This window comes from Melospiza georgiana, chromosome 10, assembly GCF_028018845.1.
Source record: "Melospiza georgiana isolate bMelGeo1 chromosome 10, bMelGeo1.pri, whole genome shotgun sequence".
Taxonomy (NCBI): domain Eukaryota; kingdom Metazoa; phylum Chordata; class Aves; order Passeriformes; family Passerellidae; genus Melospiza; species Melospiza georgiana.
This window is the reverse complement of record NC_080439.1, coordinates 11,417,955-11,431,488: the sequence shown is the minus strand read 5'-3', so window position 1 is coordinate 11,431,488 and position 13,534 is coordinate 11,417,955. Positions and strand designations below refer to the sequence as shown.

The window sequence follows — 13,534 nt, the reverse complement described above, 5'->3', positions numbered from 1 at the left end:
GTGCTTTCCTATTGGAAGAGATTTGTTGCTATGCTGCTGTAAAATGGTGAATTAGGCCATTCATAATTATTGGCCAGAGATGGGAGTCTTTCTTTTTTTCCCATTCAACTACAGCAACATGCACACACATTTTAAAGTGGTATTAAATGTAAATCTCTTCCTTAATTTTCATGTATGCTTTTCAGTAGCTCTGCAGATAAAATAGCAAAAGAAACCCTGCATATGTTTGTATCTGTAGTTAGCTCTGTATGTACAGAATTAGTAAAGCAGAGATATGCCTAATGACTGAATCTACAGAACACAGCCCATGGCTTTTGAAGGCTCTATGAAAAATAAACAGGATATTCTGTTAGCAACCCTGCGGGAATTATTGCACTTCACTAAGGAAAGATGCCAATAACCTCCGTTTTGACCTAGATAGATCATTCTGTTTAGGAAGGTAAGGGAATGCAATTCTAGATCTCTTCTCTGCTCAAGTCACCAAAGCCCTGACATTCAGCCAGGCCTTCATTTTAAACCTCAGCACTAAGGACAGAAGAGTTTATTTATCAAGAGGGTGAAACCTCAAAAATGGTAGTGTCTTGAAATGTTAATATTGGTCATGCAGAGGCTCTTGTATGTCTGGGGTGGGGATATTTAGTGAGCACAGTGAGTCTGACCCTCTGCCTGTTCCTCTGTGCCAGATGGGGTCTTTCTCCACAAACTGCAGGGGGAGCACTGGCATATCTCTCCAATGTCATCAAAACAGTCTGTCTTGTTATTTCATTAATTGGTGCTACTCTTGCATTCTGTTTTTCATAGGGTGCACTGTGCAGCTTTGCAGACTGGCACTGAAGTGAGGAGGAAGCCCAGAGAGAAGGGGCATGCCAGAAAAATTGCCATAATAACTATATAATATAGATATTATTTTATATAAAAATGTATTTTAAAATTATGTTCCTTAAGGAAAAATGCCATATTGGCCCAGTTTGCTCAAACAATTCAGCTTCCATTGGTAGTAAGGACAAAGGCAGCCTGTGAATCTCACAGGGGCTAGTTGGTTTGGAACAGTGTAGGCTGCACCACCCTCAAAGAGGAGTAGCTGATACAGATTAAAATGGAAGATGTTTTGAGCCTTCTTTACCCAAATGGAAGTTGAAGGAGAGAACCTTCACTGTTAGAGATGAAAGCACATGAAAGCTTTTCTGTTTCTCCTGGCAGCCCATCAGAGGTAATGTTTCACTGGTGAGAATGACAGTGCAGGAGCATGATGAGACTGGCCTTCCATTCTCCAGCTCAAGAGCACTCTGGGTTTCCTTGTGTTTGTAAAAGCTTGGGCTCTTCAGAAAGTCTTGTGAAGCTGGGGCATGATTTGACGTGTGCAGATGTACATGTCAGTAATGTCACCAGAGCTCATGGCACTGTGCCCGTGCTCAGAACCAAGCCCTGTGGACTCTCTGGCCATCTGGAGATAAAGGCAGACCTGCATGTTGGCAAATGCAACACTACATTCAGTTTCACAAGCTTTGGCTTAATTTTATTCAGTCACTGCAGAAGTAGGAAAGACCTGGGAGAAGCCTTTCTTCCTAAGAGTTGCAGCAACTCTCTTTTCAGGTCCACAAATCATCCGGGAAAAAAATACTGTGACCAACTTTATCACTGATTAGGATCATTTTTAAGTGCAGAGCTGCTGTTCTGAGTTTACAGCTACACAACAAAACAAATTAGTTGCACATCAAAATAACTGGAACTTATCTAATGTGGGGTGGATAAACTGGCATTTTTTCACCGAACTCGAAGACTACAGGCAAAAAAAGTATCTTTATATATAGATGGAAAATCTCTTTCTTGAGAAGATATGAAGATATGCTCACATCCTTTGAAGATGAAGCTTTGGATAATTCACTGGCATTTCAGATAGTGATTCCCTGATTGCAAACAGCTTTCTTTAGGCCATGCCTGTACCTTGTACTGCAATAATTCTTTGATGTCTAGTGAAATAATCCGATAGAGAAAATTAAAATCTGAAGCATTTTAGCTACAGGAAAGGGAAGAAAAATCTTTATTGATTGGGATGGTGAAATCTGCTCAAAAGAAGTTGGCAGTAGTTAAAAAGAGATCAACAGCCTGGAGAACCTGATTCCACCTCGGTTTGGTATGCATAGAGACTAAGAGTAAAAATCAGGAAGTAATGCCAGATAATGCCAGAGTTTAGTTAATCATTATGGACATAGTGAGTGGTTGTTTCAGTTGTCTTTTCCTCCCAATACATTAAAATAATTTAGAGCTGAAGTCTAGAGGTGAAGAATTGAGAAAATTTTTAGAACTTAGAAGTGAAGTAGTTAAAAAGATTATTTTGCTAAATCTGGTTAATTCCTAGGGTGTGTTACCCACTGGTCCAAAATGCTCTTGTCAGCTGCGAACATGCATCACCCGTACACCTTCAGAGCTGGCTTAATCCTGTCCTGCCATTGTTACTCGCCAAAGTGTAGCAGTGTCCTTTCTCTCTTCCCAGCCGAGATCCCCTCTCCCTCCACCCTGTGCGCTCCCCTAGGGGTCTTGCTCGTCACCTCAGTAACCTGACAGCTGCCATCGCTACCTGTTACTTGAACCTGAAATCCGGAGAGCACCGTCCTTGTGCAGCAGCAGTTACTTCTCTGGATAACCAGAGATGTTATCTCCACCTTCAGTTTTTTTCGGTGCGGTTTTGTGGCTGGAGATGTGCGGGAGGCAGCCCAGCAGCTGCTGATGGCGGTGTGCGGTGGGTCCGCTGCCGCGGGGGCAGCCCGGCAGTGCCCACCGCCGCTGGAGCCGCCCGCACGCTCCTCAACCGAGGCACCGGGCCCGGGCAGGGCAGCCCTCGGGATGCCGGGGTTATCCCTTCTCTCTGCTTCCACAGAGAGGCAGGGAGAGCCACGGACACGCTCGGCTGCCGAGGCTGGGCGCTCGGGCGTCGAGAGCAGCGGGCAGGGAGGCAGCCGGGGTGGCTGCGCGAGTGGCAGGCGGCTCCGCCGGGGGGCTGCGGCCCCGGGGAAGCCCGGCTGCCGGCGGGGGCGGCGGGTCTGCCCGGGCGGAGGGGCAGAGCCGCCGCGGAGCTGCAATCGCCTCGCTTTGCCTGCGCGATATTTCTCATCCAAACCTCGATCACGTAGGATTGCGTAGAAGAGGGCGAGCGGGAGCAGCTGCAATTCTCTCGGAGCCCGGAGCCCGGCTCCTGCCCGGCCGCCCGGCGGGGCTGCGGGGCTCCCCGCCGCCTTGGCAACAGCCCTGCGCAGCGTGGGCGTCCGGGGGGGCTTCCCCGGCCCCTCCCTCCCCTCTCCTCCCCCTCCTCTCCTCGCCTCCCCCCTCCCGGCTCGGGCAGGAGGATGCAGGCGGGAAGCGGGCGCGGCTCGGCTCCTCCTCGCCCCGCCGCCGTCGGGCGGCACCGCGGAGCATCCTGAGCCCCGCACGGAGCAGCAGCAGCAGCAGTGGCAGCCGCATCCCCCGCCCTTCTCCTCCTACACCTCCTCCCCGCCTTGCATCGCTCCTCCCGCCGCCGTCCCCGCCGCGGCAGCCGGGCCCGGGGCCGCCCCGGTGCCGAGTGCTCGGCGGCCGCCCGGTCGGCCGGACGATGTGGGTTGCTGCCGTCGGGGAGAGCCGGTGCCGGGGCAGAGGCGGCGAGCAGGGCAGGAGAAGCTGCGCCAGCCATGGCGCTGTGAGCCCGGGGCGCCGAGCTGCGGCGATGTGAGCCCGCACTCGCGGCCGGGTGCTTCTTTTTTTTTTTTTTTTTTTTTTTTTTTTTTTTAAGAATTTAATTTTTTCGCCTTCTTTTTAATTTGTTTGTTGGCCTGCTGCTTTTTCCCGTGGCTGCTTTTTCCTTCCCCTCCCGCCCTCTCTGAGAGCAGAGTGGGTAGGGGGGGAGAGGAGAAAGAGGAGGAGTGCGAACAGAAATGCAGCGCGGCTCTCCCTGAGCCCGGCCGCGGAGCCGCGTCCATGTGCGCGCCCTGCCGCGCAGCGCCTCGGAGCCACCGCGCCGGGGCCGGGGCTGCCCGCGGCCCGAGGGGTCTCTGACTCATCCCACAGCCCCTCGCCGGAGGGCGGCCGGAGGGAGGAAGCGCCGCCGCCTGCGCCCGGGCGGAGCGGAGCGGCACCGCGCCGCAGGGACCCGCGGATCCTCCGCGCCCCCCTCTCCTTTGGACACAGCGGACCTTCGCCAGCGGGGCGGCCGCTCCCGGATCTACGCGGCGCTACCAGCCCGGCCGGGGGTCTCGCCGACGGCCGCCCGCGCCGGGATTTGCGCTCCCCGGGGACAGACCCATGGGCGGCGGGCTCCGGCGTCCAGCCATGGTTGTTAGCCCGGGCGCCCTGCTCCGCCTGGCCGGCTGAGCCCTCCCCGGCGCCGGGACTCGGGGCTGCAGCGCGTTCCGCGGGTCGTTCCCGTGCCCGGTCCCCGCGGGGCGCGGCGGCGGCTCGGCCCCAGCGCGCCCGGGCGGCGCACCCCGGAGCGGAGCGGCGCGGGGGGCCCATGAGCGGCGATGGCAGCGGCTATCGCCAGCTCGCTGATCCGGCAGAAGCGGCAAGCGAGGGAGTCCAACAGCGACCGGGTGTCCGCCTCCAAGCGCCGCTCCAGCCCCAGCAAGGACGGGCGTTCCCTCTGCGAGAGGCATGTCCTGGGGGTCTTCAGCAAAGTGCGCTTCTGCAGCGGCAGGAAAAGGCCGGTGAGGAGGAGACCGGGTGAGTACGGCGGGCCGGGGCCGTGGGAAGCCGCTTGGCGGGGATGGCTGCCCCGGGGCGCTCCGGCACCGCCTGGGACGAGGCTTGCTCCGAGCTGAACTTTGGCCTGGGTCCTGGTACATCTCCTCCCCTGCTCTGATGGGATGGGTGGGCTGTGACCTGCTGCCAGCGTCCCTTCACGACTGTCCGAAGTGTGAGCACAGAGGGCAAGAGTGGCCCAGCGGTTTCGTCTGTCGAAGCTTCACCCAGAATTGTATTTTTCCACTTCCTCGTAGATAAGTTTTTTAAATAGTGTCTCATTTTCTGCATGGAGACAAGGAAATCGATAAACTGAGGATCAGTTAAAATTGTGGCCATTTGATTACTAAATCCATCAAGTGCTACTTCAAGAGCTGAGTTGTACAGGGAATTTCATTAGCTTCGAAAGCTTTCTTGATGACAGCTGCACGACGGTTACACCTGATATGGAGTTTGTGAGGACCTAGAAATGCTCTTTAGGCTAGTCCTTTTAGTCTTGTTTCTTTTTATACTTATATCCTTGTGTGTGCTCAGTCTTGGTTCCTTGCGAAGAACTTCACCCTAGTGTACACCCTAGTGCTCACATGCCCACGATGAAGTCCCACCACCCACAGTTTCAGTTCTGAGCCTTGCTTTGGGCTCTCAGCTGTCCTTGGTAGGCGTGAGAACTCAGCACCTGACAAGAATAGGCCCTCCATAATTTCTGAGTGGAATTATGATTTATGTCTTGCTTTATTTTTTTTACTGCTATAAGTCACCATAAAGGTAAGAAAGCAGAGATTGGTTTGAGAGGATGTGGTGAAGATGTAGTTTTCTCAGATATTCTTCAGTATAATGGTTAAAAAAGGGGGATACTCATTCACTTAGCCATTCAGGATGTACCATTAACCTGTGTAACCCTCCTATGTTTTCCATAAACATTAGTATTATGTTTATTTATCAGTTTCTTCATGAATCCCCTTCTCCACAGCTGAGGTGTGTTGGTAATGACTCTCCACCAAGGCGTTGGAGGTAGCTAAGGCTGCTGTTCTTGCCTATAGACTGATGTACATGACCTGGACTCATCTGAGCAAGGGAAGGAAATGGGACAAAGCCTCTCACCATAGAAGGCCACTTCTGTCAGCACTGTTGTCAAACAAAGGGGAAAGAATATTTACTCTGGATTGCTGTCAGTGCTCCAGATTCACAGGCTGTGAGGCAGGGACCATACTTAGTTACAGGAATGTTTGAAGACTCAATGCATGGGTTAGGCTGTGCAAACCCATTTCTTTAATGGTCTGCTTTAAAGCAGGTATCACAAGAGGCTGTAAAATACTTAAAATATAGCATGACTCAAAGGGGAAAAGTTGCCTATCATTTTTTCCTACTCAAGTTGTGATGAGTGGTGGCTTGCTGGACTATCCTATATATTAGTTCATCTGGGAGCCAAGACCAGAACACGGCTCTTGCCCAAAAAATGTTGGCATTTTGTCTCGGGAATCACTCTTTGCAGGATCAAGAATGGGAACTGGGAGTCTTACTGATGTAATTTTTTATATTCCTCTTTTTTCTCCATCTTAATCTGCTATTAAGTGCAGTCTTCTAAGGATTGAAAGGGCTGGGAAGTGTAGATCTGTTAGCTAGATTTCAAGATGCTTTGTCTCATGAAAGTTTTAGTGACTTCCAGCAGGATGTGGTTGGGAAGGCTTTTTATTGGTCCTACCCCAGTGCTCCCAGCTACACAGGTCCAATTCTGCTTCCTTGGACTCAGTAAATGCCTGTGAATAATCAATGGATTTTAAGAATTCCCTCAGCTTTCATGGCCTTTCATGCTGAGGAACTTTTCTGATACCTTACAGGCAAGAGTGATTTTAGGAAATCTTTTTATTGACTTAGAAGGAGGATCAGCACTACTCAGTGTTGTAAAAATAGAGCTGCTCAATCTTCAGAGCTGTCAGTCAATCGCTTGTAACCAGTACTGTATTCATCTTATAAAATCAAACAACTAGAGGAATTAAGTTGCTATGAAAAAAAAATATGAAGTGTGGTTTCCTAGGCTATGGACTGGGTCTTCTTTAGTTCCCTGCATCCATCTTTTAACTAGGGATTCATTTCAGTGATACGTTGTATTCCTGGTCTGGGGCGCTCAGGAGGCACCATGCTACAGAGAGTCTGCTGCTGCCATTGTTTATTCAGGGGAGTGTACTGTGCCCCCAGATAACTTGCTCATTTCAGAATACAGGTTCTGCACAGAAAATGACATGCAAATGAATTGAAAGTGGTTTGAAGAAATGTGCATACATTGTGCAGTGACCCACAACCCCAGTGATTATGTGTACTTAATGATATGCTGGTTCAGTAGTTTGCAAGTCACTGAAGGGAATGAGAGGAACACCCCTGTTCAAGAGGTACAGTTGTATTTGGTGATGATACAGTGCCAGGGGATCTCTCCTTACCTTTTTAAACATGACCTTGTCCTGTGACTATGGGGAGTAACTGTCAAAATACTTCGAATTTACAGAGTGGTTTTAATCTATAGCACTCAACAAGCTCTACCAAATGGAGAGGATTCCTCCCATGTTACAGAAGGTGAGACCAACTCCAGCTATGGAGCAGTTACCTGACACAGAGACCTAATTCCCAATGCTGGGACCAGCAAGCCACACTTTGGGCCCTGCTGCCACTGAGCTCAGGATGCAGCAGTGGTGGAGCTGCAGCTTGCACATTACACAGATACAACTCTGGTGGAGGTTCATGTTCCCTTTGCTCCTTTCTTCTGTAAAGTAACTGTGTGAGCTTACATTGATTAAGTAAGCTGTTTAATACATGTTTTAATATGCAAACAGTGCTGTAACTAAAATATTCAGTAAAGACGTGGGTGAGCAGAGTTACTTGGCACTGGTTGGCGCCTTGTGCTCCACTTTGCAGCCTGTGTGAAGTGAGAGTGGCATACTCCTGCTCTTGTATGGGAAGGGAGAATTTGCACCCTGGAGCAGCTGAGTCTCGCATACTGGACATGAGTAGTCAGAGGTTTTGGCAAGCTATGAGGAACCAGATCCATGCAGGGATATCTTGTGTAATCAGAGCTATCTGCTCCTGGGTAAAACAGACTGCAGAAACATCTCATTTGTTGGTTCCAATAGGGACTGTGTTGTAAAATGAGAACTAATTTTGTCTGTCTTTTCAATGGGCAAAGGCAGCTGTCTCACATGCACACTGTGTTCTTTTAGAGCTCTTGGATGTGTTTTGCTCCAAGATGACTTACTAGTTTAAGATAGGCCAAATAAGGACACTGAGTGTTGTGGACTAAACTGAACATTTGGACACATGGGTTTAATCCCATTATTGTGAGTTAATACAGGTCATTTGCTGCAATTGTGCATCTGTAAATTACATATTTTGCTCTGAACCATAGTGACTTGATAGAGGATTCGAAAGAAATTATTGTATGGCATGGCTTGTCAGTGTAGGTTCAAGAGGTGGATTCTTCCTCAGGGACTGATGGATCCAAGAGTTGAGTGCAGGAGATGAGACAAGGAGCTCTCTCCAAATGACTTCCCTGCCAACAAAGAGTTGAACCAAGTACTTTCATCCCCTTTGTGTCTGAATTAAAGCATCCAAGCGTGTCCCTCCTTCAGCCTGTTTTATAGCAGTCTGAAAAGCCTGGGCTGGTGGGTTCAGCTTGTTTGTGAAAGCTGTCACTGTTGCTTCACCAGCCATCTTCTCAGGCAGAGCTCACCCCAGAGGTGGCCTTCCATCATGCCATGGCCACTGAACAGCAAAGCTGAGCAGTTTGGCAGCCTTGCACCAAGGGAAACAGGCTAGAGCATCAGGCACAATATATCTGTGGGGATTGCTAGAAATTTCATCCAAGTGAAGCCCACTGAAAGGGTGTTATTATTTGGGGAAATCATGTTTGATTGGTTTGGGTCAGGTGATGCCACGCGCTGTGTAGCATTGTCTCAGTCCTCTCAGATGTTGCTTTTATAGGTGTGTTACCAGCTCAGAATGCAGAGCTCATTCTCAAACAGGTTTTTCACCCCAGGGAAAAAAAAAAAAAAAAAAAGTGGTTTTTTAATTCCCTTTTTTCCCTGTCTGGTACATATTTTGTACTCTTTCAGGAGAAGATACTTTTCCTTAAGGATATATAAAGACTTCTTCCAAAGTGAAGGAAATGGCTTGCATATAGGAAAAAAGCAGTAACTTAAACCATGTTTTCCATTTGTTGTATTTCTCATTTTGAATAATAAATAGTGATTTGGAACTTAAAATGTGTGGATGTAGATATTTTTGCAGCAGTATAAGTAAAATATAAGGGCAACTTTAGTTGAAGGACATAGAAGGACTTTGTTCATTCAGAGATTCATTTAAAGCATTTGAGAAGTCTGTCATCTGCAAGCTGTTAAATTCCCCGACTTAAATCCTAAAGTCCTTTCTGATTTCATGCAGGGTGAAAATGATGATTGAAGCTCAGGGTAAAAACCACCTTTTTAGCTCATAGTCCCCTCATAGCCTGCTTTTGTGGAGTAGTGCATCTCAGAACAGCTGTAATACCTGCCCAACCTGTGGGATTTGTCCACTTTGTTGCTACTGTCTGAATGCTGGCTGCATTACCCAGGGCATAGCTGGTCCCTGCAGGAGAGAATTCCACCTGGATCCCAGCCCTTCTCTGTGTGTCCATGCATGTCTGGGTGTGTGCCCAAGCAAGGGGGTCCATCACATTCTTCTGCCTGCTCCTCTGCAGAATTTGGTGCTGTGTTCTCTATAAAAGAAGTGGCTGACAGGAATGGAAATGGCTGGAAATGTGACATCACCTGGACAGCAAGAGCTCCTAGAAGTGCTAGCTGAGATGAGGGCATGGATGGCAAGTCTCCAGGCAGACATGAGCCTGGATAACACCAAGGGGAAGGGCATAACCCTGAGGGCATGCATCCTCCTTGGTGGGGCAGTGCTGTCAGCTCCTTCTGCACCACCCATGCTAATAAATGCCAACATAACCAGGAGGGAGGAAGAGGCTCCCTGCTGCTGATGACAGCTTGGCTGATGGGTTTCATTTTACCCAGCTGATGCCCGGGGGTGCTATCACACACATTTGTCACTTGCAGATGTGGTGGTGTCATGGTGCATGGCTGTGCTCCGTGTCAGATAGCAACTCTGAGCTCTCAGTGCCTAAAGTCTGGGGGAGAGCTGCAGGTTCCTGGCTTTCTCCAGAGCATGGAAAACTCAGCTGCCAGCCTGCTTCCCAGCACAGCTTATGGGTGAGCATGTCAGTCACTAAGCCGCTTCGGACTAGTTCTGGACTGAGTATGCTTGATGCCAAGAAAATCCGTGGAAGTTATCCAGGCTCTGAGAGGGATGGATATCTTCTGTCCCCATGGCCTCAGGGGTAGCTGTGCTTGTGAGAGCAGTGGAAATTGTTAGCCAGCAGAGGCTCACCATTAGATCAATACAAATGATTGATTCTTCCGTCACCGGCCAAATGGGAGAGTCAGGGCAAAAAGTGGTTTGTGAGTGATTATTTCCCTTCACCATAAAAGATCCATATAAATCAATTTATCGTTGACTGATACAACTGTTGGGTTTTTTTTGGGGGGGGGATAATGGTGCAATTTCATTTAGAAGATTCTGATATGATTCCTTCTTTAACTTTCAGGTATTATTCTAAATGAAATGTTAATTTGAAATATAAACCCAAAAGCTTGAGTTCCAAAAAAATACCAACATGGAGACAAGGTTTTCTTTCTTCCTTACTTGCTTTGCTGAATTCAACACAAATTTAGAATGATTCCAGTAGACCAGTTACTTCATATTTTAACAGATAAATTACCTATTAACCAGAACAATCATCAGCTTGACTTGGGCAGTGAGGAGAGCAGAGCTGCCATGGCAGATGATGAGGCTGTTTGAGAGACAAACATAATCATGAGTCTCACTGTGGTGGGGAGCAAGTGCAAATGCAGTTGGGCTTATCTGCTTTCCTTCCTTCCCCTCCCCAAAAAGGACTACCATGAACCACAGTGGCCAAGTAGGTGTTTGTTTCATCCCCATTTGTCTCATTTGATCTATCCTTCTGAACAGTCATGTGCATATTGCTTCTGAGATTTTTCTGCTCCTGCACAGTTGAAACCAAGCTGTGATTTGTTATTAAAATCAAAGGAAGAATTTTATCAAGCAAAACATGTAAGAGATTGATATCCCTTTCATATTTGCAAGCTCCATGGCTTGGCAGAAGGTGACCAAGAACATGGACAAGAACAGGTCAGAGAAAGCAGCTCCAAAGAACTAATTTTTAAATAAAGACTAATCATTGAATGCAGATATGTTTCTGTATGTTCTGTCATAGTGTCATTGCCATGACTGCATTATTATTGTGTCTTGATCTTGGAAATGACCTGTTTTGAGAAGTGACCTGTACTGAAGTAATCTTCTCTGTGCCAGGGCTGTACTTGCTGCAGTCTGTTGGGGAGCAGCCCTTTTGTACTCTGTTCTCCTGTTTAATACGTGGCTCATCTCTATTCCCCAGCTAACACAAGATTCTTCATGTTAATGTATTATCCTTTCTGAGCATGGAGTAAGCTACTACACCTATTTTGTCTTCGCCCTCTTCTGACATGTAGCAGAATCCTGAAATAACTCAGCCTTTCCAGAGGCTGGTTTTAATTTGCATCTCTCTTAGAAGCTGTAGGAGAACCATGGATGCACTCATGGGTGCCTCTCTTCCAGCTTGCAGGACCTGGGGTTTTGTGCTTTGAGGGAGTCAGTGCGGAGACTGAGTTTGTGCAGCATGGTCACAGGGCTGTAGGGCTACAGCTTCTTAACAGTACCTCTGAAAATAGCAGCTACAACACATTTCTAAAATGGTAAAGCAGAAGGCATCTTTCTTGAGAGCCGTGGAACACGACTGTGGGATTCACTGTTCAGGCAGACCACTCACTTTGGCTTTTCCAGCCCCCACGCTGCAGCTCAGACAAGTAACTGTGCTCGTTCCCAGCACTGAAATGAGGCTTTCTGACACTCTGATGGATCTTATGTGTCTGCTGAGAAAATGCACCTGGATGCAAGCTGGCACTTGTCACACACCTTTTCTGTCCTGTGTTAATTCCAGAATGCCCTGGCTAAAGGTGACAGAGACACAAGGCCACAAACCTGGAGGCAGGGTGGTGACCTGAGTCCTGAGCCATTCCAGTCTTCTGGGAGGAGCTGTGTCTGGTTGTTGGTATGATGAGGCTCTATGCAGCACCTCTGGGCATTTCTGCTCTCTGCCCTTTCCCTGTGGAGTGCGCTGCACCAGGAGATGAAGGTTAATGCTGGAAGCAGCAGCATCACAGAAGGGGTCTGTTCAGCTGTGTTGCTGCATCTGCTCTGTGGCTTTGGGTTTGTCATGAGGAGCTGACTGTTCCTCTGTGCAGGGGTACCCACTGAGGAGATGCTGCGTGGGCTTCTGCAGCTCTAGGCAGAGCTCTAAGACTGTTGAGCTCCTGTGCTCAATAGCAAGGGGGAGGTAGCAGTAGCTGCTCCTCTTGTCTTGGCAGCATGTGCACCTGTTGTACCTGAAGTTTTGTGTGGGAGGTGGAATTTTGTGCAATCCCATCTGACTTGCATCGATGACCCCTCCTCCTTCAGTTTTATCAAGCACAAAAACAAACTCGATTTCCAAGGGTGCTTGGCTGGCCCTGCTGTGTTCCTGAAGAGGAACCCTCAGCTGTGGACCTCTGGCACTTCACTGGCCAGAAGATGGGCAGCTGTGGTAAAAGGAGAGGAGCAGGTCAGCTGTCACCTGCCTGTGTTCCCCATCTTTCTTTCTGAGACCTTTTCAGCACAATAGTTCTTGTTTGGAGTGTGCACCTTCAGTGATAGATGTCAGAAAATGGCTGGTTGCCTCTCATGGAGGGGGCTGTACATGAGGGTGAAGATCCAGGGCTAGGTACAGCCACTGCAGTGGTGGAGAGCATCCCACATCCTCTCACATCCCACATTCTCTCACATCCCACAGCAGCATCAGTGGAGTGCTCTGTGCACTCCTGTCTCACCTTCCCCCCAGCAGCCTGCTCTGGTAAGGGCATGTGTTACATCCACTGGACAGCTTCATGCTGTGAACTGGCAAAATAACCACAGAGAGGCAATGTAATTCTGTTACTTGTGCCTCTTCTCCAGCTGAAACCTGATTGCAGTTATGATAAAGATAAAATCCCCCTCAAATGTTCCTTTCTTGAGATACTTAAGCATTTTGGATTGGAATGAAGGAAGAAAAGAGAGGTCCTGGGGTTAATAGAACATGCTCACTTAATTGATATTTATCTAGAATAGCATCGTTGGCTGTCTCCTCCCTTGTTGGCTGCACAGATAGTTTCTTTGCTTAGCAGTTGCCACCCATGTTTCGTGAGCTGCCAAATAAATACATTTCATTCATCCCCCAAAGCAAAACTGTTTGCAAAAGGTCAAGTGGATGGGTCTGCTGCAAATGAGGCCAGGCTGCAAAAAGCCAGTCCACATTTTCCAGAACATTGAGAAGCAGTAGAAATTAGCAAAAAGACAGCTGGTTTTGGCTTCCAGCACCCACCTTAGGGTTGGGTTGCTGAAGGGTTCCCTGGGGTCTTGGGAGCCAGTGGGCTGCAGGAGATGCAGGGATCAGATGCTGGCAGGTGAGGGGCCTGGACCATCCACCTGCCCTGTAGCTGGTGGTTTTCTGGCACAGCTCCTGTAACTGGAGCTGGGGTGAGTCACTGGCTGCCTCCGGTATCGATCTGCAGCCATCCCTGCGCTCATTCTGTGGTGATCAGCATCACACTCTGGCAGGGATTGTCTGTTACTGGGCTAAAAGGGCTGGCAGAGCGTGGGGTGTAAC

The 13,534-nt window shown here is 48.9% G+C and overlaps 1 protein-coding gene across 3 annotated transcripts in view; it reads left to right on the top strand.

The window, feature by feature from the left end:
* Positions 1-13,534, top strand: part of FGF12 (fibroblast growth factor 12) — a 218,500-nt gene that overhangs the window by 115,832 nt on the left and 89,134 nt on the right. Inside the window, exon 1 of one of the 3 annotated variants that reach the window (XM_058031423.1) lies at positions 4,442-4,692. The exons of the other annotated variants lie outside the window; for them this stretch is intronic. Within the exon in view, the coding sequence (XP_057887406.1) occupies positions 4,494-4,692 (199 nt within the window). The 5' untranslated portion in view covers positions 4,442-4,493. Of the gene's footprint in view, positions 1-4,441; positions 4,693-13,534 lie in introns of those variants that run through there. 3 annotated transcript variants of the gene reach the window in all.